Below are 25,383 nucleotides of genomic sequence, written 5' to 3' on the forward strand. Positions count from 1 at the left end.
AGCTATAACATGGTGTCATCCCTTCATTTGTTTTTGTGTAGCTAAAGAAATATGTTTAAAAGCCCATTTCTGACTATGTTGTTGTTTTTATTTACTTAAGACAGGGAGTTTTATATGTGTTAACTGAGGGCTACATTAGGGCTGAATAATCAATATTCTTCAAATATATGAGCGATTTACTATATCAGTTTTAGTTCTCACATAAAATTATTTTTTTTGCAAACAAACAGCACCATTTAAAGTGATGCTATATAGCAGAGATTCTCAACTGGTGGGTCAGGAACCAAAAGTGGGCAGCGGACAGGTTCTGGGCGGGTCATGAACAACTATAAATAATAAATACATTTAAAAAAGAATAAAAATAATGCTCATCTGTTCTTGTACTGGTCTTTTATATTCGGGGAAAAAGAGATGAAGAGAGTTTCTTACTAATGTTCTCTGAATGCAGAAAAGTGAAATATCTTATTTGTAGCCTTATTTATATTGTGCAGTTTTGATATTTAATTTTATTGTGGTAACTTTATACTCGTAGTTGTTTCTTAAAGAAAATTGCTCTTAAATTCACTTTGCATGCATATGTATGTTTAATGTGGTTTTTGAGGCTATTTTTCAAAAATAAATTAATTTAGTTTGTTTTCTATAAAAGTGGGTGGCGAGGAGCAGTTTAGAACTCCTGCTATACAGGGTTAATATAGTTTGTTATATTTTTAAAGACATAATGTTAGTTTTTAATAGATAAAATAACAGATAACAGTTTTCCAATCTTTTATTGATTCGGATTATCAGTGGGCAGATCTAGATAATGAAACATTAAAGGGTGAAATTAAAGCTCTAAAAAGCCAATAATGAAATAAATTCCAGTCAAATTCATTAAATACCCCTTGTGAAAAAGAAGTATACTTAAATGATGATGAAATAGGTCTGTACTTAAGTTGTGTTATTTTAGAACCAATAATTTTTACTTAATTACTACTTGTTTGTGATTAAAATGATATAAATTTGCACTAAATTCATATTAAGTATACTAGTCAAATGTTATTTTCGCCACTATTTAATATAATTTAAGTATATTTGTGTGAGCTGTCCGACTGAATATTAAAAATCTATTAAAAATGTGATTAAAATATAGATTTAACATCACAAGTTCTTTTACCGAAACTAAAGTAACTTTTTAGGTATAAATTTAACACATAAAAGTTCATCATCACAGTTTTAATTTGTCAACACAAAATTATTGTTTTGTAGCAAATTAGACTGAAGTAGAGTTTTATTTCAGAAATATCGACTCCTTTAGAATCATTTAGTAAAAGTATAGTTTTATCATAAAAAGCACATTTTTCATAAAATAATACTAAGCATATATTTTTACTAAGTACATCACCAGTATAAAATCAACACAGCCAAATTAAGAATACTTTTTCAAAGTAGACAGAAATACAGATTAAGTAGGTAAAAATGTTTAGTATAAGTAGAAAAAGTATACTTGAATTATTGCACATATAGTTTAAGTACACTATTATATTATTTAAATACACAATTTTTACAATGGTAATCAGTGGTAGAGAAGACAGAAGTATCCTGGTATAAAAGCTGAAGGTGAGAGGGAGACAGGTACCTTCACTCTGTACTTTGCGGAGAGTGAGAGGGGGCGTGGCCAGTGCAGAAGCTCTGATATTGGCTGGCAGGTTTTCTGAGGGATCTGAAGCCTCCCGGAACATTCTCCTCCACGAAGGAGAACGAGTGAACGTCTTACCACCCTCCTGAAACACACACACACACACACACACACACACAAACACACACACAATTACAGTTATAATAAAGATATTCTGTTTATCTGATGCCTTTATCCAGAGCTCTTACAGGTGAGAGTCTAGGCCTAATCCTATTTCACCCCTTGGTCCTACCACTTAAGGCCTTGGCATACTTCCAGCGAAACGAATTTCGTGAGCATTGCACGAAGTCAAGCACGCTTTCGCGAGCTTTCGAGCTGGCATACTTTCTGCGGCTTCGCTTTGCCTGTCTCTGCAGGTGGTGCTGTTACGTTAGTAACGCTTAGTTTCATGACTACCGGAAAACCATCGCGCTCTGTCTAAACAAGCTCCGGTATGGCAACGTGTGAAATACTCAAGGTGTATAAACATACCCTAGAAGATTTCTTCAAAATCGTCCATGTTTGTTTTCTTGGCACGCCTCTTTTTTAACGACCAATCACAGCCTTTGTCGCGTTGTGTCTTCGGCCGTGGAGTTCGCCCAGCTTCCATGTGCACGACACGGCGAACGAAGCCCCTGTGCGACGTCCGCGCCTGTTCGTTTTCTCCGCAATTACGTCACATTGTTCGCTAGAGCCACGCGAACGTCGTCTCCGCATGAAGTATGCCGAGGCCTTTACCCTCTACACCTTCTTTTAGAGTGTAACACTTACTCTTAGAACAGAGTTAGAAGGTAAAGAGGTGAAATCCTCCCTCTAAAAATTATGAAACCCTTTAAAAGCACTGATACGTCATCAGGAGCGCTAAAGCTAAAGTTCAGTAACTGAGCGGCTGCTGGTTAACTAGTTACCTTTAGGGCGTTTTTTATTGTTTGTCTTCAGAGTGCAGAAATGAATTATTATTGTCCATTCCTTAATTCTTAACTCTGTGATGAGGAGCTGAAATTAGCTTTGATTAGCTTTTATTTTATTTTATTTTTCTGTTTCGCCTTAAATGCTGCGGCCCCTGACGTCTAATGCACCATTTAAGGTGGAACGGGAAAAATAGATAAGCTAGCTATCTACTGGTGACCTTTTTTTTTTATCAGAAATATCTGTATTAATTTCTAGCATTTTACAACCACAAATCATCCCTCCACCCTTAAACCCAATGCTCACTCTATCGATACAAACTTTACATCTTTACAATTTTTCCGTTACATTTTTTTTACAAATCACAAGAAGGGAACAGGAAACAGGAAACACACGGGGACAGGTAACGAGGAGGGGCGGAGTTACACTGAAGGAGAAAACATGGGAGGAGAAAAGAAGTAAACACTGGGTAGCACATGGAAACCAAAACAAGGCAGAAGGGCAGGAAAATAACACGGAACAGGAGGAGAATGTGACACAGAAACGCCTCTGACTGATTAAAACCCTGACAAGAGTCAACAGTCAGAATCTACTGCGTGTACACTCCCGCTCATTTAACACGTACACATATATATAAATATTTAATTAAAGAGAAAAATTTGTATATCAAATGTAAAATTTACGTTCTTTTATTAACTAATATATCCATATAAAAATTCTAATTTCTGAGCACCCAGTGCAATCAAAGGTCCATCTATATCATATCAACATGTCCTAGTTCCTCACTCCAACTCCCATAATCCACCTGGCCTTACCATGAGCACGCTGATCAATGATCAATCTTCAACCTCACTCACAAGATATCACCTCACAACTCACACCTACCTCGTCCAGTCGTCTCTCGGTGGCGAGAGAGATGAGGGAACTGAACTCCTTCTCCAGCTGCTGCCGGGCCTGTGGGAGGGACTACAGTCAGCGCTCCGCTCTGATTGGATGAGAGCGGTGATGGACAGGTGTGTGGAGGCGTGTGATTGGGTGAAAAGGGTACCTGTGTGTTCTGGTTGGGGATTTGTAGTAGAAGTGCTAAATCTGTAAAGTCGAAAGTGTCGTCGAGAGCCAGCAGAGCGCCGTGAACTCCGCTCTCCCTCAGATTATCAGCAAACTCCTTCAGACCGATCGACTGAACCCACAGCATCACGCGCTCGTTAGACCACACCATCACGTCTACACACACACACAGAGACAGACAGGTAAACACACCTGTATCTATCGTATCGTACACATTATATCGCAACACAGAAATATCGAGAATTAAAAAAAACAAACATATTTTCATTATTCAAGTAATTCAAGTAGAATTCTGTATTACTGTGAAGCTTTACAGATAGATAGATTTACTAGTGATGCTTCAACACCAGCAGGATGTGCTCTAGTATTGCTGAGTAGCATCACAGTGCTAACGCTCGGAGGAAAGCGCAGCGACTCGGTTCTGATACATCAGCTCACAGATGCAGCCTTGTGCTGATCCACATCACCCTAGAAGTGATGAGGTAAAAGAGAGAGCGCCATCTACTGTACTGTACCCACCCAGAGAGAGAGCAAGACCAACTGTACTCTCTCAGGGCTCCGGCAGCTGATAGCAAGCTGCATGACTGGGATTTGAACGAGCGATCTGCTTAAAGTGTTATATTTGAAGTGTTACATTTGGACACTTGTTAACATTTGAAGAAAATTGTTTTAATCCGACAGTGACTATATGTCATAGTCTTCAATGAAACCAGGGAAATTCTTAAAACCCAGGGATAGGAATGGACATTCCCTGGTACTTACATTTATTTTCTAGTACAATCTTTTGTTTTTGATAAATTAAAAGCGTGCACCACATTTTTCCACTATAAGGCGCACTTCAAATCCTTTAATTTAATTTAATCCCAAAAATCATCAGAGCTCCTTATAATCCGGTGCTCCTTATGTATGAATTCTATCAGTCAGGTATTAAGGAGCAGTAAAGACACTCCACTGAAGTACAGAGTTATACAGGAGATTCAGTTTAGTTCTCCAGCACTAAGGCTGGGTGCAGCAGCATTAGCATTAGCTGATAACTACATCTTTCACCCTATTCAGAGGGGAGTATATCGAACTATAGTCTGCCCATTTACTGTGTTAAAACAAAAGCGCCCTGGCTTACTGGAATACTCAGGATTCCTCAGTGTAGCGCTGTCAGACGGCGTTTACTAGCGCTAAGCACTGCTGTTAAAAAAATACTGGAAATCTAATCTTACTGTAAATAAACAGAAGCGATTTACTCACCCAAATAAACAGTTTTCAGGAGAGAAATCTGTGTAGATTACTGTATAACACCCCTGTTCCTTACTAGTGTCACTTAAAATGTGCCTTACAATCCGGTGTGCCTTATGTATGACAATAGACCAGAAAATAGACATTTACTGACGTCTACTGAGCCTTATAGTGCGAAAAATACAGTATTTGGTGGTGAACCACCTTGTTTTGCTCCACGTTTCACCACCGTACAAACAAGTACCACCGTTTAAAAACCGCTGGTGTAGAACATTTAAACATTGTTTTTACCTTGATTTTCGTTCTGGCTCTCTTCCCTCCGTCTTTCCAGCTCTTTCCGGTCGTAGTTTAAACGCTTCAGACACATGATGCCGTAATGCAGACTCACCCTGACGACAAGATAATCACAGAGAGCGGGTACATAAAGACAATGCTTTAGAAAATACAGAAAGTGATCAAATTCCTCAAAACATGTTTGGTGATTAAAGTTTTGCTTCTTTTAAACTTGAGCTACAAAACCACTTTAGTGCCTAATAAACGCCAAGTTTACACCCCAGTGAGGCTAATAAATAAATAGCTTTTAGCTCCATTCCCTCTAGTGTTTAACAGTGATATAACAGGGAAACTCTCAGACTCTCTTTAAACGTTTTGTTCTGGTTGTGCAGGAGATGCGTTTTAGTGGTTCTCTTCCTCTTTCTATATGATCCCACTGGCTGTAAGTAGTTACTGCTCTTGACTCCCAGTCGCTGACTGGATCAGATATTAAACCTGCTAGATAATTTGATTGAGCGAACCTTTTGTCAGCGATCAATGAAAAACTGTCTGCGACCGAAATACTGGGCTAAAACTGAGTAGTGTGAACCTGTCATTAGATATTAGGCTAATGTAGCTAACACAAGAAGTTAGCATAGAAATGATGAGGTTTGTGCACCATTAGCAACATCTGCATACCAATATAAATCTCACACTCTCCTCAGACAGAACTATGTGGAGATGTTTAGTCACCAGACCCGGTATAATCTCACTGTAGTGTTTACCATGGCCTACATCATGTCAGACTTGTGAAGCATCTTTAAGTCTTAATACTCTGTCAAATTTTCGCCCAATCAAAAGCTGTGTTGAAGAGCAGACCTGTGGAAGCTGTCCACCATCTTCAGCTGTCCCCTCAACTCCTTCTTGGTGAGATGGTCCAGCATGCGGGCGTCCACCAGAGACTCCATGAAGTAACTGCGGTACTGAGGAAGACCCAGACTCGGCAGCCACTCGTTACCCAGCCACTCGTGATTCATATCTCCATACGCCAGGATCTATAAACACACGATTATACACAGATTTATCCAGCGCTCTTCAGTCCTGATCACCATCATTACCATCATCACCATCACCATCATCACAATTATCATCATACACAGATTAATCCAGCTGTTGATGATAAATAATTAATAATAACCTCCAGTTTAAAGGCTGAGAGCAGGTGATTGAACAGGTAGAATCAGGTGTTCTTCTGCTTTATTGGAATAAAAAAAAACCTGCACCCACACCGCCCACTGTGGGTAAGACTGATGAATCTTGTTTTGAATCTAAGATTATTTTGGTTATTTTAGGAACAACCTTAAAAATCAGCCTCACTTTGAATTTTCACTTTATTTTAAGGAATAATATAATATTAAATAACCTCAAAAAGTCAAATTTAATTGATTTACTTGATTTTGTGTGCAGTGTGCAGCCCTGAGGGTGGTGCCAGGACTAGGCGCCTTGTGTACGAAGACTTTTGTAAAATTTCTACTAAAATATTGCGTACACTTAGAGCTGAAAACTTTCGTATGCAGAAAAAATCCAAATGAATCAAACAGTATGCGAGCAGAATAATCTGGAATATAATCAAGAGGAAGATGGATGATCACAAACCATCAAACCACCAAACTGAACTGCTTGAATTTTTACACCAGGAGTAAAGCAGCATAAAGTTATCCAAAAGCAGTGTGTAAGACTGGTGGAGGAGAACATGATGCCCAGATGCATGAAATTAAAACTGTGATTACAAACCAGGGTTATTCCACCAAATATTGATTAATTCTGAACTCTTAAAACTTTATGAATATGAACTTGTTTTCTTTGTATTATTTGAGGTCTGAAAGTTCTGCATCTTTTTTGTTATTTCAGTCATTTCTCATTTTCTGTAAATAAATGCTCTAAATGAGAATATTTTTATATGGAATTTGGGAGAAATGTTGTCTGTAGTTTATAGAATAAAACAACAATGTTCATTTTACTCAAACATAAACCTATACATAGCAAAATCAGAGAAACTGATTCAGAAACTGAAGTGCTCTCTTATTGTGAACAACAGGTTTGAGTATGGGCTAAGAGGAATGCTTGAGAATACTAAACAAAGCCAAATGTTGGCAGATCCCATGGAGTTTCTATTGGGTCTGTATATAAAAAGATCTGAGCTACCAGCATAGGGTATTTTATAGGGTTCTTCTGGATGATCAGCTGGATTATTAGCAGGGTAATAGTAGTTAACAGGAGCCAAAAGCAGATTAGAAAACACTAGGAGCTGACTGTAGGTGATACAAAAACTTTTTTTTCTGCAGTAAATATATATAAATAACTTATTTACTCTCTGTAAATGTGTGGGATTTGAAATCTCCTACAGGACACTTGAAGAAGCCGTCTGTTCACTTTCTCTCCACTCCACTTAATAATTGAATAATTTCAGATCAGTAACAATCAATCAGAAATTAAATTCTGCAGGTTTAAAAATAGATGTAAAAACTAGACAAACATGATGAAACAAGGTTTGTAGGAGATGAACGGTTTGATTTGAATTCAGAAAATATTGATTTTTAATTGAAGATCAGGAAAGAGACAATTTTATGATATTTATTTATTATATTTTGACATTAGCAGAACTATTTTTTTTTCAAATATGTTCTATTGCAATTACAATTATGCTTTCAGTAATTCTCCTTATCAATCATGAAAGCTTTTTATATGTAATGCTTTCATAGAAATCCTCAAGATTTAGTGGTGTAATATCAGGCAGACTGTTTTGTCAATCTTGGCCTATTAAAGGGTTCAAATTTGGCGATTTGCCGCTCTACTACTCGCCTAACAAACCACGAGTGATTAGAACTCACCAGGACTGAGTTAAAGGTGGCAGAAAAGTTGGAACATAAAAGGCGGGAAAAAGAACAAAGGAAATAAGAGATAAGAGGCACAGTCTTCCTTTCAGAGATAAATATAACTTTTATCTTTTTGAGAGAGAAAGGGAAAAAGGAGGTTCTAGAAATTCAAGAATTTTAAAAATATAATTGATAAAAGCCACTGGCCTCAAACACAATCAAACACACAGCAGCTGCTGCTCTGTGTTTCCCTCTCTTTTAACAGCAGGACACAGGTGTTGATAATTAGGCTTAATTGCCTCCAGAAGCGGCTCGCTGTCCCCCTCTGGTGGCCGGAGGTCGTGTAGTCCTGGAGTCAGCTCTTACACCAACAGCATCCTCTACATTATTCCACACTTCACTGTTCCTCTGATTAGTCTCACCTTTTTACCCATATTTCCTAAATATTTTATAATATTAATCCAATTCAATCTGATTTCCAATTTGATTTAATGCTGATTAACTCCGGGATATTTCCGTTATAATTACAGGTAGAGCTAAGAAATATATCAATTTTTTATCATATAATAAAATATAAGTATTTAATAAGTATATCAAGTAAATATTAAGTATATCTTCCTGTTAAACTGGATCATGTTCAGCAAAACCAGAATAAAAATCACTGTATTTTGTCAACATCTCAAAATATAGCAATTAATATGTGTATATCATTGCTGTCCGATAAAAAAACAAGTATCTCCAAAACAGCTACAACTTTATAATAGAGAGAAAAAAAAATTCTAAACTTTCAATAGAAGTCAATGTAAAAAGAGTTTATTTCAGTTCATTTTTAATTGAGTTTTTATTGATTTTATTTTGGAACAGTATAAGGAACAGTTTGTGTGTTTAAATTATGTATTAAGCTTAAAATTGACAAAAATGGAGATACTTGTTTTTCATTGGCCAGCGACAACACTGTATGTGTTTAATGTGTTTTCATTTGTGATATAATATTCTGACAATTTGAAGCAGATCTTTCAGTGTTTGATTTCATAAACTACAGGCAGTGGCTTTTATATTATATTGACTCAAATAAAGTGGATTTATATTGTATCGACCAACAAATAAAGACCTATATTGGGATATAAATGTTAGCTACTAATTACAGGTTTTGTTTGGATTTTCATTTACATTTTATATCACATTATTTTATATAACACCAGAAAAATAAGTAAATTAAAGACAAAAAAAACCCAAAACGCACACTTACTATGTCTCTGATTAGTCTTAAATTTGTTAGAGCAGTCAATCAGTTCTTTACTTAATTAGTTTCATAGTGCAGGTTTCAGAAACAGGGATTAAGTTTAGCCATAGACCATATATGTATATATATATATATATATATATATATATATATATATAAGTATACACTGTATAAAGATCAGGAGACTCACCTGATCCCAGCTGATTTCCTTCTGCTCCTGCAGGAGAGAGAAGAGCACAGGAACAGGGGATTAGTGTTTATCAGGAAGAGTTTAGGAGTTAAAGAGAAGAGAAACTAATGTTCAAGAAAAAGTATTTGATTGTTAGGGATGAAAGATTAGGATTATAGAAGTAGAGAGGAGATTTTAGTAAAAAGGGTTTTGAAACTTGAGTAAGATGGGTTTAAAATCTAGAGAAGAGGTTTAGGGTTTAGGAAAACCGGTTTAAAGATTAGAGATAAAGGGTTCATGCATTAAGGAACAGATTGAGCAGTTGAGGAAGAAGAATTAGGATTAGGATTAGGGTTGGTGAAGAAGGGATTTAGAGCTAGGCAAAATAGAGAGCTGGAGAAGAAGCATTTATGGTTTAAGAAAAAGGGTCTAGGAGTTAAAAAAATAACTCAGGGTTAGGTAGTTTAGGCAAAATACATTTAGGAGTTTAGGAGTAATACAGATTATGATTTAGGGATTACCAAAGAAGGATTAGGGGTTAGTGATGATGGTTTAGGGATTAGTAAAGAATAATTAAGGCTAAGTGAGGATTGATTAGGGATTAGTAAAGAAGGATTAGGGGTTAGTGATGATGGTTTAGGGATTAGTAAAGAAGGATTAGGGGTTAGTAATGATGGTTTAGGGATTAGTAAAGAAGGATTAGGGGTTAGTGATGATGGTTTAGGGATTAGTAAAGAAGGATTAGGGGTTAGTGATGATGGTTTAGGGATTAGTAAAGAAGGATTAGGGGTTAGTAATGATGGTTTAGGGATTAGTAAAGAAGGATTAGGGGTTAGTAATGATGGTTTAGGGATTAGTAAAGAAGGATTAGGAGTTAGTGATGATGGTTTAGGGATTAGTAAAGAAGGATTAGGGGTTAGTGATGATGGTTTTGGGATTAGTAAAGAAGGATTAAGGGCTAGTGGGGATGGATTATGAATTAGTAAAGAATGATTAAGGCTAAGTGAGGATTGATTAGGGGTTAGTAAAAAGGATTAGGGTTTATAAGGAAGGCTTAAGGGTTAGTTAAAACAGATTATGGATTAGTGTGGAAGGACTGGACTGAGGATGGATTACAGTATAAATTAGTGAGGATGAATTAAGGATTAGTTTGTGAGGATGGATTAGAGATTAGTGAGGATGGATTAGGGATTAGTGATAAAGGGTAAGGGATTAGTAAAAAATGTTTAAAGATCAGTAAAAAAACAATTAGGGATTGGTAAAGAAGGATTAGGGATTATTGAGGAAGGATTATGGATTACTGAGGAAGGATTATGTGTTAATAAGGAAGTCTTGATGGTTAGTCAAAATGGATTAGGGATTAGTGTGGAAAGATTGGGGTTAATGAGAATGGCTTACATTATAAATTAGTGAGAATGAATAAGGGGTTATTGAGGATGGGTTAGGGATTATTAAAGATTGATTAGGGATTAGTTAGTCAGGATGGATCACAAATTGGTGGGGGAGGATTAGGAATTAGTAAAGAAGGATTGGGGTTAGTGAGGAAGGATTGGAGCTTAATAAAGAAGGATTAGGGGTTAGTAAAGAAGGATTAGGGATTAGTAAAGAAGGATTAGGGGTTAGTAAAGAAGGATTGGAGATTAATAAAGAAGGATTGGGGGTTAGTAAAGAAGGATTAGGGATTAGTAAAGAAGGATTAGGGATTAGTAAAGAAGGATTGGGGTTAGTAAAGAAGGATTAGGGATTAGTAAAGAAGGATTAGGGATTAGTAAAGAAGGATTAGGGATTAGTAAAGAAGGATTAGGGATTAGTAAAGAAGGATTAGGGATTAGTAAAGAAGGATTAGGGATTAGTAAAGAAGGATTAGGGATTAGTAAAGAAGGATTGGGGATTAGTAAAGAAGGATTGGGGGTAAGTGGGGAAATTTGAATATTAGTGTTCTGGATTAAAACGAGTTAAGAATATGGAAATGGTTATTTAATGGTTAATATAAAGGACGTTTACAGAGTGATGAAGACGGGGATAAAACTCGTTCTGAGACACACAGAGCCGAGAGAGACCATTAGTAACTGAAGAGACAGAACGAGTGAGAGAGAGAGAGAGAGAGAGAGAGAGAGAGATGGGTAATAAACTGAGAACGAAAGAATAAATGAGCTTCACCTACACACTCTCACTGAGTAGAGAACAAAACCTGTGTTTATTTCAATAAAAAAGAAAAAATAAGAGTTAAATAAACCAACAGAACATAAATAAAAACTACAATAACACAAAAAACTGCATGTGCATTAAAATAAATAGAGCAGAATTAATCAGATAAATGAAAATGATATGTCTTACAGATATGAAATCAATAAACAATAATTATATTATTAAGTATTATGATATTTACATTATTTATCTTAATTAAAATCTTACAAATTGTTATTTTTCAATCAGTATCTAGATTTTTCTAGATTCTAGATTTTAGATTCAGAATCAGATTAAATAGATCAGTTTCCAACTATATTAATCCTAATCCAGTTCTGAGACTGTTTTATCCACAGTGTTCAGAGCGCCACCTGGTGTCCTCAAAGCTCCATTACCAGACATTACTGAGGAGAGGAGGGTTATTAGAAGATACATAAATTTATGTAGTTGAGTTTATTTAGAGTCTGCAGTGTAAAATTATTCTACAGTTGAGCTTCAATACATCCCATAATATTTAAAACTATAGTTAAGCAATAGAACAGGAGAGGGAGTGTGTTATCATGAATAACATCACGGCTGTGATTGGGTCGCAGGCACGAGCCGAAGGCGAGTACTGTATCATCACAGCCGTGATGTTATTGGTGATAACACACGACCTCAAGTGTTCTATTGCTTTTATACAACAGTTACTTTTTACAAAATGAATAAAGAAAATAAATCAAAGAACTTTAAGAAATTCAGTTTGAATATGCTTTAATATGGACTGAGCCTTCCGCCAAAAAGTAGTTCCACCACAACTGTAACAGAACTGAAACTTAACTACAAAACAGTATATGGTTCATACAGACTAACACCACGAAAGTTAGCTTGAAATTAAAATTGTGAATAAGTGAAGATGGTAACGCTAGGAGGGTGAAATAACGCTAATACTCTCCTCTCCTGCTCCGTGGAGTCGTCTTCAGGTGAACGCTGCGCATTTTTGAGCATTTCTGCTTGTTTTGCTGGGTGGTGTTGGTGGTTTTAGCTAGCCGGCTGAACTGTGGTTAGCTTAGCGTAGCTTGCTTTGGCTCAGCATTAGCTTAGCTTAGCCTAGCCTGGCTGGTTAGCGTTCTGGATTTCAGACGGCATTAGCCGAGCGATTTTTCCCTTTTTTCCACAAAAGACGAGTCAGCGCTACGAGCGAGCGTGCCGCGGCTAGCCTGTGCTAAGCTAACACTGCTGCTGGTGCTGCTGGAGGTGATGATTCTAAGCTGTCCTGTGTGTATAAATACACCGTTACTCGGCAACGCGTCGGCGGAGTGATACAGGTTTAGTGTGAGAAGGCCGTGATGTTATCACATATATCATCACGGCTAGATCACTTCTCAACCAATCAGATTGTGAGGTCGGAACTAACTGTTGTATAAAAAACTATATAATGCAAACACTATTTATCTGCACAACCCGAGTGAAGGCTAACGATAACGCTAATGCTAATACAAAAATCACAGCAAATTCACCTAGTGGATCAATAAACAGTCAGTCAGACTGGATTATAAAATATTTAAAAAACACATAAGATTTTATTTTAATGTAAAAAGTCAATAGTCTATATAAAAGTCTATATAAACTCTTACTAAAAATAAGGCGATTTTACTTTAGTATTAATTAATCAGCAGCTCATCTTATATAAACTGTGTGTCTGCTTTATTTATATATATATATATATATATATATAGTTATAAGGATCAGGTCAGGGGGCAAAATAACAAGATCAGTACATTCCTATAATTTTAGTAATTTTATCACTAAAAAGTATTTCTAAAAAGTATTAATCAGACTTTATTTCACTGTTGAATAAAATACTGTTTCACAATCCATTTTAATCCAACTAAATTATCAACAAATGATTATCTACAGAAATAAAAGAGCCACAACTGAAATAAAGCTGCCTGTCAGAGAAATGAGTGAATGAATGGAGGAATAAAAACAGTGTGGAGAAATAAACGAGTGTAATGTGAAACACAGAGTTTATTAAACACTGAAACAGGAGAAATGAACTCACGGGTTTAGTAGCTGCTGCCAGAGACTCCATCTCCTCATGGGTCATCCAGATATTACTGGTGGACTGAGAAAAGTGACAAATATATATATAATATTAATCATTATTAATAATGCGTTCATATGTATCATATATGTGTTTGATAATGTCTATGTTAAATATTTACTAAATATTTTTATTGGACATATTATTATTATTACATTTAGATAATATCATTTGTCTGAAGCACAGGTACATATGTCACACCTTCCAATTCCTCAACAGACTTTTTGCGCTTCCATGAACTCTAATTCCCAGAATGCCCTTTACAGTCATGTGTCTCAGCCAGCCAATCGGCACCTGCTTGGTAAATCACCCTCCCCTGAGTGTTGATTCCATTCAGCTGTTTTACCCTGTATAAATGCCGGTCTTTTTGTTCAGCGTGTGGTGAAGTATTGCCCGTGTTGATTCTGCTGCTGTTTATTTTCATGTATGAAATATTTTAGTTTTTTCAGTTAATCTAGACAGATTTCTCTCCTGATAACTGTTTATTTGGGAGAGTAAAGAGCTTCTGTTTATTTACAGTAAGCTTAGATTTCCATTATTTTGTCTAAGGTAAATTCACTCCGCTGAAGTACAGCGTTATAAGGGTTTATAATAATAATTAAGGGTTTATATAAAGAGTTTCACCAGTACTAAGGCTGGGTGCAGCAGCATTAGCATTAGCTGCTAACCGCAGTGCTAGAGGCTGATAGAACTGCACTGAGGAACTTTGACTGAGTGTTCCTTTACCCAGGACGCTATCAGCTAGCGGTTCGTCCCAGGTAGCTTGTTTTAACATGGTAAACATGCAGACTATAGTCTAATAAACTCACCTCTGAACTGCAGTTAGGTTAGCGGCTAATGCTAATACTGCTCCAGTCTGGGTGCTGGAGAAACTTCACTGAATCTCCTGTATAACTCTGTACTTCAGTGGAGTGACTTTACTGCTCCTTAATACCTGACTGATAGAATTCATACATAAGGAGCACCAGCAGGGCCGCCGCTCTGCATACGCAGACAACGCAGCCAGCGTTAGGCCTCAACCATTTTGCAGTTGCAGGGAGCCAAATTGACTGAGAATGAAATGTGTTGAAATTATGACATTATTAAATTTAAAACCCAATGTGAATTATTTATGATACGCTCATCTTTTTTGTCTTTAAACATTGCATGGGGCACCTACTCTACTACTTAAAAGCGGCACGTTATTATTTTTGTGCATAATATAATGCCCCCACCCCTATTGCCTGAAATGGCACGGCTCGGTTTGCTCTGTTGGTTGTTGCCAGATGTGACATTTTCCAGTCAAATAAATAATCAAAAAATGCACGGAGGCGCTAAATCTTGCGCATGTTTAACCATTTTTAAAGTGTATGTGGCCATTCTATACAAAAACTTGTCCAGTGCAATATTTGTGTAAGTTAAAAACTTAAAATAAAATAAACAAATAGGATGAAAAATCGTAACTTATCTGGCAACCTTAGTCCTAACTAAAGTAGGGGGGGGGGGGGGGGGGGGGGGGGGGGGGGGGCGGTGGCCTCCCTGACCAGTTATGCTTAGGGCCTCCAAAACCTTAGCAGCGGCCCTGAGCACCAGATTATAAAGAGCTCTGATGATTTTTGGGGAAAATTAAAGGATTTTAAGTCTGAAAGTGTGTGTATGACAGTGTGTGTATGACAGTGTGTGTGTGTGTGTGTGTGTATACGTACGGAGCGAGTGCTGGCGGGGGCTGAGGGGCTGGTGAGGGAGACCATCTCCTGGATGGCGAGGCGGAGCTTCAGGCGGTGGAGGGGGTTACTGATCCCGATCTCTCTCTGGATCTCCGTATCCGACAGGTTCGCCATCACCGCCCCGCTCTTCACGTTAGTGCGACACGCTGCCACGTACCACGCCGGCATGCCCACCCACAGCTACAACACACACACACACACACGCACGGTTAATGCAGATAATCAATATCCTAAAATACAGTAAATTCTGTGGAATTTCCAGTGTAGAATTCACTATGTAACTCCCACCTCCAGCCAGGTGACCACGGTGGGGCCGTCCCACGATGCAAAGGGAAGCCCCTGACGACACGCCTCCTCCAGCAGGTCATGCCTGAAGAACAGAGGGGTGGATAAATGAGTTAATTTAAGGTACCTGAGTGAGTGCTGGATAATCGACTCAGCCATGAATCAGTGAGTGTTTTATGAATCATTAAGAAACACTAGTTGTGAATGAATTAGTAAGTTTTGGATGAATCAATAAATGTTGGATGAATCAGTGAATGATTGAACTGTGGATGAATTAATGAGATGAATATTTGATTGGTGGATGAACCAGTGAGTCGAGGATGAATCAATGACTTGAGAGTGAATCAGTGAGGGGTTGATGAATCAGTGTATCGTGTGGTGAATCAGTGACTCTAGGATGAATCAGTGATTCGCAGATGAATCAGTGAGTGGTGAATGATTTTTTAAACGTAGGATGAATCGTTAAGTGTTGGATAATTCAGCGAGTCAAGGGTGAATCATTAAGTCAATGGTGAATGAGTGAGTCATGGATGAATCAGTGAGTTGTATGTGAATTAGTGAGTCATGGGTGAATTAGTGAGTCGAAGATGAATCATTGAGTGGAATATTTCTCAGCGAGTGGTGAATGGTTTATTAAACTGAGGATGAATCATTAGGTGTTGGATGAATCAATGAGTCGTAGATAAATCAGTGAGTGCTTTATGAATCAGTGAGTCGTGGGTGAATCAGTGAGTCCTGGTTAAATCAGTGAGTCGTGGGTGAATCAGTGAGTCGAGGGGTGAATCAGTGAGTCGAGGGTGAATCAGTGAGTCGTGGGTGAATCAGTGAGTGCTTTATGAATCAGTGAGTCGTGGGTGAATCAGTGAGTCGAGGGGTGAATCAGTGAGTCGAGGGTGAATCAGTGAGTCGTGGGTGAATCAGTGAGTGCTTTATGAATCAGTGAGTCGTGGGTGAATCAGTGAGTCGAGGGGTGAATCAGTGAGTCGTGGGGTGAATCAGTGAGTCGAGGGTGAATCAGTGAGTCGAGGGGTGAATCAGTGAGTCGAGGGGTGAATCAGTGAGTCGTGGGTGAATCAGTGAGTCGTGGCTGAATGAACGGGTGTATCTCACTTCTTTTTACTGCGGCGCTCTTTCTCCAGTGTTCCCAGTTTGAGGCTGAGTGGATCAGCAGCCAGATCATCAGACGGAGTTGATGCTGCATATCACACACACACACACACACACACACTCACGGAGTCAGATCAGATATTTCCATATCAGGTAATTGAACTCTAGGTAGAAGTCCAGGTGTGTTTTTTTACCTAGTGAGGCGGAGTCTCGCGGAGCCCCGCCCCCTCTGCCCTTCTCTTTTTTCCCGAACAGACGGCCGATGGAGGATTTGATGCTTTTCCTCTTACTGGATTTATGCAGAGAATCAGTACTGCTGCACACGGCCGAGTCCACGGAGAGACTGAGAGAGAGAATTGGAGAAACAGAATAAGAGAAAGAGAGAGAGAATCAGATAAAGAAATATAATTATATAAAGAGAGATAGAGAAAAAAAGAGAGAATAAGAGAAATCAATATAATTAGAGAAAGAGAGAGAATCGGAGAAAGAAATAGAATAAGAGAGGAGAGATAGAGAAAGAAAGAGAGAATAAGAGAAAGACAGAGAATGAGAGAAAGAAAGAGAACCAGGAAAAGAGAGAGAACCATAGAAAGGGAGAGATAATCATGGAAAGAAATAGAATCATAGAAAGAGAGAATCAGCGAAAGAATGAAAGAATCAGCGAAAGAAAGAGGGAATCAGAAAGAAAGAGGGAATCAGAGAAAGAAAGAGGGAATCAGAGAAAGAAAGAGGGAATCAGAGAAAGAAAGAGGGAATCAGAGAAAGAAGGAGAGAATTAGAGAAAGAAATAGAATCAGAAAAAGAGAGAGAGAATCAGAGAAAGACAGAGAATTAGAGAAAGAAATAGAATCAGATAAAGAGAGATAGAAAAAGAAAGAGAGAATCAGAGAAAGAATGAGAGAGCGTGTTGTTTAAATGTGGGTAAGGACCGCCCCATTATTACCTATTGAAAACTATTATAATCTTACCTGCGGAAATCCCGCGGGTCATCAAGCCCCGCCCCTGGGTGTGTGTGGGTCATTCTGTCCAATCGCAGAGCTCGAGGGACAGTCGCAGAGGAGGAGTCTATGAGGGCGAGCGCCTTTTCATCCTCTTTACCGTTCTGTAATAAAAACACAGGTCACATGACACGCTGTATATCCTATAGAAACAGCAGGTGAGTTCTGTTGCTTCGGTAACGGCCGTACCTGTGCGTCCGGATCTCGGGCAGGTGAGGACGGGGGCAGGTGGGGGGTGGTGTGGCCGGAGCTGGGGGGCGAGGGGGAGGCCAGAGTGGAAGAAGTGAGGGAGGGAGGGATGAAGCCCCGCCCACTTCCATCTCTACCTCCACCCAGAGAGGAAGGAGGGAGCATGGTCTCATCCAGAACCACACTGTTCACCCTGCTCTCTATCTCCTCCGCCCTCATATCCGCACTCTCTCTCTCCTCCTGAATTAACCTGAGAGAGAGAGAGAGGGAGAGAAAGAGGGAGAGAGAGAGAGAGGGAGAGAGAGAGAGTGTTGTTGTAAGGTTAAAGAGTGTATGGTGAAGTCATCGATGTAGGTAGGATGAAGTGCATGGTGAGGGATGTAAGGGACAGTAAAGGAGATGTGCGCAGGCCCAGTAGCCTTAAAAACCAAAAAAAACATTTTTATTGTTCATTTCTAAGCTGAAAACTATAAACTGTTCATGATTATTTCATCAGATTTCATCAGTGATTTAAAATATGTTTCTAAAATGGTAATTCGACAATTGATTTCCAGTATTTCTGGTTTTGAATGACATAAAATAATAAAGTGTGCATGGTAAAGCATGTAACATGAAGCATGCATATTACAACAAGTTTTGTGAAGTGTACAACATTTGAATCATACATGAGGGGTAAAGGTAAAGCGCGTTCGATAAAATGCATATTGTTATGTGTGTAAGGCAAAGCATGCATCTATGATAAAACATGTAAAGTGAAGTGTAAGGCAAAGCATGCATAGTGTCCAGTATGATGATGCACACATTGCAAGGCATAAGGTAAGCATAAATTATGCCTTTTAAGGTAAGCATAAAAAGGCGAAGCATGTATATACGCTGAAGTGTGTACAAAATAAAGTGTACAAACTGAAGTGTAATCGATGAAGCATGCATGGTAAAGATTATATGATAAAGCATGCATGGTTAAGTCAATATGATGAAGCATGCATGATAAAGCTTATATGATGAAGCATGCATGGTAAAGTCTATATGATGAAGCATGCATGGTAAAGCTTTTACGATGAAGCATGCATGGTAAAGCCTATATTATGAAGCATGCATGGTAAAGCCTATATTATGAAGCATGCATGGTAAAGCCTATATAATGAAGCATGCATGGTAAAGCCTGTATGATGAAGCATGCATTGGAAAGCCTATATTTTGAAACATGCATGGTAAAGCCTGTATGATAAAGCATGCATGGTAAATCTTATATAATGAAGCATGCATGGTAAAGCCTATATTATGAAGCATGCATGGTAAAGCCTATATTGTGAAGCATGCATGGTAAAGCCTATATAATGAAGCATGCATGGTAAAGCCTGTATGATGAAGCATGCATGGTAAAGCCTATATTTTGAAACATGCATGGTAAAGCCTGTATGATAAAGCATGCATGGTAAATCTTATATAATGAAGCATGCATGGTAAAGCCTATATTATGAAGCATGCATGGTAAAGCCTATATTTTGAAGCATGCATGGTAAAGCCTATATGATGAAGCATGCATGGTAAAGCGTAATTGATGAAAGACGCATAGTAAAGCTTATATGATAAAGCATGCATGGTAAAGTGGAATTGATATTGCATGCACGGTAAAGCTTCCAAAGAATCCGAGGTGTAGCGTGAAGTTTGCTCACTTGATCTCCTTGTTGATGGCCTCCAGCTGTTCCTGAAGCATGATAGCAAGAGTCTGAACGTCCGTCTGTCCTCCAGGAGATATGAGCTCTGATCCAAACATGGCCTCCCGATCCTCCTCATCATCAGAGCAGCCTTCATCCCAGCCGCCGTACTACAGAGAGAGAGAGATAATGAGAGATAATGTACGAATAAAACACACCTGTGAGATCCTGAGGTCAATAAGTGAACAGGTGATGGCGTGATGTCGTTACCTTGCGTCCTGGCGTCCTGCGGCGGGAGGGGAGGGAGCCCCCTGCTGGCAGGAACGGGAGCTCGGTGGCGCTGCCGTGTAGAGAGCGGCGGAACAGCGTGGAGGGAAGAGAGGAGGCACTGCCAGCCCTGATTGGCCCACAGCAGAAAAGGGGCGTGGTCAGTTATATGAGTGACAATAGGAAATCCTAATATTTTGGGTTTATTACCATCCTGACTCCGCCTTACCTGGTGGACTGGGAGGAGCTTGGTCGTCCTTTCAGCTGGTCCAGCTCCAACTGCATCCTCTCCAGCTCAGCAATCAGCTGATCCTGAATCACCATAACCACGAGAAATTAAATGACAGAATGAAGAGATCACTTCAGTTTCTGAATCAGTTTATCTGATTTTGCTATTTATATGTTTATATTTGAGTAAAATGAACATTGTTGTTTTATTCTATAAACTACAGACAACATTTCTCCCAAATTACAAATAAAAATATTCTCATTTAGAGCATTTATTTACAGAAAATGAGAAATGACTGAAATAACAAAAAAGATGCAGAGCTTTCAGACCTCAAATAATGCAAAGAAAACAAGTTCATATTCATAAAGTTTTAAGAGTTCAGAAATAATCAATATTTGGTGGAATAATCCTAAAGGTTTTAATCACAGTTTTAATTTCATGCATCTTGGCATCATGTTCTCCTCCACCAGTCTTACACACTGCTTTTGGATAACTTTATGCTGCTTTACTCCTGGTACAAAAATTCAAGCAGTTCAGTTTGGTGGTTTGATGGTTTGTGATCATCCATCTTCCTCTTGATTATATTCCAGAGATTTTTAATTTGATAAAATCAAAGAAACTCATCATTTTTAAGTGAAATCTTATTTTTTTCTCACCTTGTTAGTTAACAGATCATCCTGGATCTTCCTCATGTTGGCCAGTTCTTCAGACAGGGCATTCTGGGAGGAGAGAAACATTGAGTAGATGTTACTGCAGGGTGAAGTGCTTTCTTTACTTTAATATCTTTACACAGGGTCTAAACGTTTGCACGGCTCTAGGGGGCACTAAAATAATATCATGATAATTCAGAGTATTTTTTACGATGTTTTTTTATTACAGATTATTTATATTATATATATATATATATATTGTTTCTTGTAAGTTTATGTAATAGTTTCTAACCAGTCTGTTTATTTGATATCTGGGTCGGATCGAGACTGAGTGTGATTACTCTTTTCACAACTGATCAATCAAACCGCACTAAGAGTGCAAACCAACTCGAGTCGTTTAAACCGGATTAAATAGTACTGGTGTGAAAACGCTCAGAGAGTCCGGTACCTTCTCCTCCAGAGCAGACATCCGTTCCTTCAGGTGGAGCTGAAGCCTCTCGTTAGATTCACACAGCAGCCGATCCACCGTATCAGACAGACGCTTATTATGCTCATCATTCATCTTCTCCCTCTGTCTCGCCTACACACACACACACACACACACACAAATCAAATTGACAAATCAGATTTGAGTCACTTTTATATGTGGTCCTAAATCGGAGACTTATCTGATCCATGTCCATGCGACATGAATGTGAACGGACCCACACTGCATCTCTTGGTGCAGCTGTGCAGCTATAGCTGCTAAAGAAACAGCAAAAGCAAACCACCTGTCCGTTTTTCTCCTCCTGGAGCTGAGCATGAACTTCAGAGCAGCTGTTTACTCTCCACTCCAGCAAAAGATGCTCCACATATGAGCTGCTAACTCATCCATTTCCCTTTATAAAGCTACGAGTCTCTCCTCTCTCTAATATGAGGGTTTGTGTTGTTGGTGAAGAAGGAGGCGTTTATACAGGTATCAATGTGCAGCATGTGAGACGATTCAGGAACAGATTCTGTGTTCACATTAAACACACAGATACAGATCACTTACATTTACACTGAATGTGAACCGACAAGATACACAAATCTTTTGTTTAAAGCTTTTAAAAGTTCTGGTACCATTGCTACAACATGCTGATAAAAATGTTGATGTTTATAGCACCAGTTTCCCGCTCTCACCCTCTGGAGCTCCTGGTTCTTCTCCTCCAGCTGGGCCTCCATCTGCCTCAGCCTTTCCTCAAAGTTCCCGTGACGTTCCTCAGCCTGAGAGAGTAAACCAGACACAAACACAATTACAGAGAGATATCAGAGAGAACAGTGAGAGGATGTTCTGCTTACTGTAACGTATAGTGGGAAAATAAAATAGGTCCTAATACTGAAACCTGTGGAACCCCACAAACAATAAAAGCTGTTTTAGAGTGTGTGTGTGTTTGTGTATAGTGTGTGTGTTAGTGTGTGTATAATGTGTGTGTACCTTATTGAGTGCTGCTACTCTCTGTGCGAGCTGAGCCTCGATCTCAGGCAGGGTTTCTGCTCTCTGCTGCAGTTTCTGCTTCGCTTCATCCAGACGTTCCTGCAGGTGCCGGTTCTTCTCCTCACTCTGCAAATACAATCACTTATTATTATTATTATTACTATACAGGACACCGCAAACAGGACACTGGCTACAGGACATTACCCACAGGATGTCACCTAGAGGACACTTCCCAAACAGCATCACCCACAGGACGCTGTTGGTGAAGTATTCTCAGTGCAGCAGTGACACTAATGTGTTTAAAACCTCCAGCAGCACTGCTGTAACTGATCCAGTCACTGAATTTAAAGACCAGTGAAAAGGTGAATAAGTGAAGAAGTGAATAAGTGAAGAGATGAATAAGTGAATTAGTGAATAAGTGAAAAGATGAATAAGTGAATAAGTGTATTAGTGTATTAGTGAATTAGTGAATAAGTGAAGAGATGAATAAGTGAATTAGTGAATAAGTGAAAAGATGAATAAGTGAATAAGTGTATTAGTGTATTAGTGAATTAGTGAATAAGTGAAGAGATGAATAAGTGAATTAGTGAATTAGTGAATAAGTGAGTGAAGTGAGTGAGTACTGACCTGTCTGTACAGAGACTCTTTACTGGCGAGTTCATTCTCCAGTTTATCTTTAACATCGTGTAAAGACGTGGCCTCTCTCTGAGCGTTCAGATACCTGCAGGAGAAACAACCAATCACCTGCTCAGACTGGATTACATTACACACACCTATACACACACCAATACCCAGACCAACACCTACACCAATCCCCACACAAATACCCACTCCAACGCCACGCCCACACTGCTGCTGCTCAATAATACATTAAACGGTTACCCAGAAGGACTAAAGTCTTATAAATATGATAAAATATTCAAAATAATTAAATATCATTTGGGGTCTAAATAGGAGTGTGTTCTGTATGGTGCTTAAATAATATTTTAACATTTATTATACCACAGTTAGTTCCGACACGGCAATGCGATTGGCTGAGAGGCGTTCTATGAGTGCCGTTATCAGCCGGTAATGCACTGTAACCGAAGCTCTCCATGTATTACTATTACATACAGGTAACCTAGCAACCATGCAGCGCTTACAAGCCAAACAGCGCAGCTACAAACAGAGCAGCAATGGAACTATTTTAACTGGCGGAGTTTTTATAACCAAACAGATCCTATTTTCTCCTCCTCTTTAACTCTTTAAAATCTTTCAATAAACAGTGATAATGGAACCGTGATATAATCACAATAATACACACAACAGTAGTGCATTAAAGTAGTGCAGATTTTGTGAAATAATCTGAAGAACAAAGAACTGATTAATTCTCACTGCTCTTACAGGACACATCTCACATACATTTTTAACTTCATTTTTACAATAATCCAGTGTTTATCTGTCTTTCTTCATTAACATGTTGAGTGTAGTTATGTTTATTCTCTTTTATTCCGCTAGAATGTCACAGGTATGTATAACTATTAAGTCTATATTTCACAGTATCGTGTATTATCTGTACTATCCCAATAAACCAAGGTTACCTCACAATAATTACGCTTATAATTATGTTTTTATTTATACTAATATTAGTAAACATAGATTTTCTCATATAACTGTTACAGATCGGTAAACTATATAAAAATTATTAGTGATGTAGAATAATATGGTGCTAATGCTAACTGAACATAGTGCAGGGTGTGTATCCCAGCATGCACTGGGCATGTACTGGCACTGACGCGGGCACCTCGCTGCCCAATGCCATTTGGCACACAGCTGCTGCACGAGTAAGTCTTACACACACACACACACACACACACACACACACTCACTCACACACACACAGACACACACACACACACACACACACACACACACACATACACTCACACGCTTACACACACACTCACACACACACTCACACACACACACACACACATACACTCACACACTTACACACACACTCACACACACTCACACACACACACACACAGACATACACTCACACACTTACACACACACTCACACACACTTACACACACACTCACACACACACACACACACTCACACACTCACACACTTACACACACACAGACACACACACACACACACACACACACACACAGCCCCTCCTGACCCCCTGCCCCCCGCTAGCCCAAACACATGGGACTGCTGTTGGTTGCCCAGTGTAGAGCACAGTACATCCAGCAGGGGGAGCCAAAGAGCAACTATATTTAATATATATATATATGTGTGATATCTGTCTAAATATGTTTTTGGAATTTTTCCCAACATTATATATGAATATATCAGATTATGAAGGAACACATAAGGAATCATGTAGTAACTTACAAACAGTGTTAAACAAACCTAAATACTCTGTTTCTGAGGAGGGTAACTCTGATGAACTTATCCTGTACAACAGAGGAAACTCTCGCTCTTCTATCCATTCCTGGGGCGGTGCTGATGAGTGCCAGTTTCAGTACAATAATATAATTTTTGATGGTCTTTTCTGAGACTATACTTGAGGATACTTTCGAAGTTCTTAAAATGTTCTTTTTCAGATTGTCTGACCTTCATTTCTTCTTTTTCTAATCTTTATTTAGTTGAGTAGTTGTTGCTTCTCATAATCTGGATTAGAACATTACTCAAATATTCACTATTCACTGTATACCTGTAACTCTACCTCTTCACTACTTTACTTTAACTGATGCTCTCAAACACTTTATTAAGAGACAAGAAATTCAAGTAATTAACTCTTGATGAGTTCAGCACAGCTGTTAACTGAAAGCCTGAATTCCAGGAGACTCTACCTCATAAAACTGACTGAAAAAATCCAGCAGAGATGTTCAAAACTGATCATCTAAAAAAATAATTATATGTCTTTCTTCATAGTTTGGATGAGTTTAGTACTAATCTACAATACAGAACATTTTAAAATAATGAAAACCCAAACTTTAAATCGTCAGACAGCTGATGTTTTGATGACTCTTATTAAAACGTGTGTTTATTCTATCAGTTCACACTCTGATAATCAATCACTTCGACTAGAAACATCTCTATCTCTGACCTGCGCTCCAGTGTAGTGATCCTCTCCTCCATATCCTCCTTCTGACACAGAGCCTGAG

The 25,383-nt window shown here is 38.6% G+C and overlaps 1 protein-coding gene across 3 annotated transcripts in view; it reads right to left on the reverse strand.

Annotated features, from left to right (window-relative positions):
* The window catches only part of LOC103045201 (liprin-alpha-3), a 51,395-nt gene that overhangs the window by 4,518 nt on the left and 21,494 nt on the right, over nt 1-25,383 (reverse strand). For all 3 annotated transcript variants that reach the window (XM_049480390.1, XM_049480392.1, XM_049480391.1), the window contains 22 exons: nt 25,326-25,378; nt 22,847-22,940; nt 22,220-22,345; nt 21,925-22,008; nt 21,212-21,343; nt 20,770-20,832; nt 20,114-20,196; nt 19,888-20,014; nt 19,636-19,787; nt 17,960-18,209; nt 17,741-17,874; nt 16,967-17,115; nt 16,776-16,860; nt 15,669-15,750; nt 15,360-15,560; nt 13,633-13,695; nt 9,423-9,449; nt 5,993-6,168; nt 5,153-5,250; nt 3,612-3,787; nt 3,449-3,517; nt 1,616-1,760 (listed from right to left, as the gene is read on the reverse strand). In XM_049480390.1, coding sequence (XP_049336347.1) covers nt 1,616-1,760; nt 3,449-3,517; nt 3,612-3,787; nt 5,153-5,250; nt 5,993-6,168; nt 9,423-9,449; nt 13,633-13,695; nt 15,360-15,560; nt 15,669-15,750; nt 16,776-16,860; nt 16,967-17,115; nt 17,741-17,874; nt 17,960-18,209; nt 19,636-19,787; nt 19,888-20,014; nt 20,114-20,196; nt 20,770-20,832; nt 21,212-21,343; nt 21,925-22,008; nt 22,220-22,345; nt 22,847-22,940; nt 25,326-25,378 — 2,569 coding nt within the window. The remainder of the gene's footprint in view (nt 1-1,615; nt 1,761-3,448; nt 3,518-3,611; nt 3,788-5,152; nt 5,251-5,992; nt 6,169-9,422; nt 9,450-13,632; nt 13,696-15,359; nt 15,561-15,668; nt 15,751-16,775; nt 16,861-16,966; nt 17,116-17,740; nt 17,875-17,959; nt 18,210-19,635; nt 19,788-19,887; nt 20,015-20,113; nt 20,197-20,769; nt 20,833-21,211; nt 21,344-21,924; nt 22,009-22,219; nt 22,346-22,846; nt 22,941-25,325; nt 25,379-25,383) is intronic.

Source organism: Astyanax mexicanus, chromosome 6, assembly GCF_023375975.1.
Source record: "Astyanax mexicanus isolate ESR-SI-001 chromosome 6, AstMex3_surface, whole genome shotgun sequence".
In the NCBI taxonomy this organism is placed as follows: Eukaryota; Metazoa; Chordata; class Actinopteri; order Characiformes; family Acestrorhamphidae; genus Astyanax; species Astyanax mexicanus.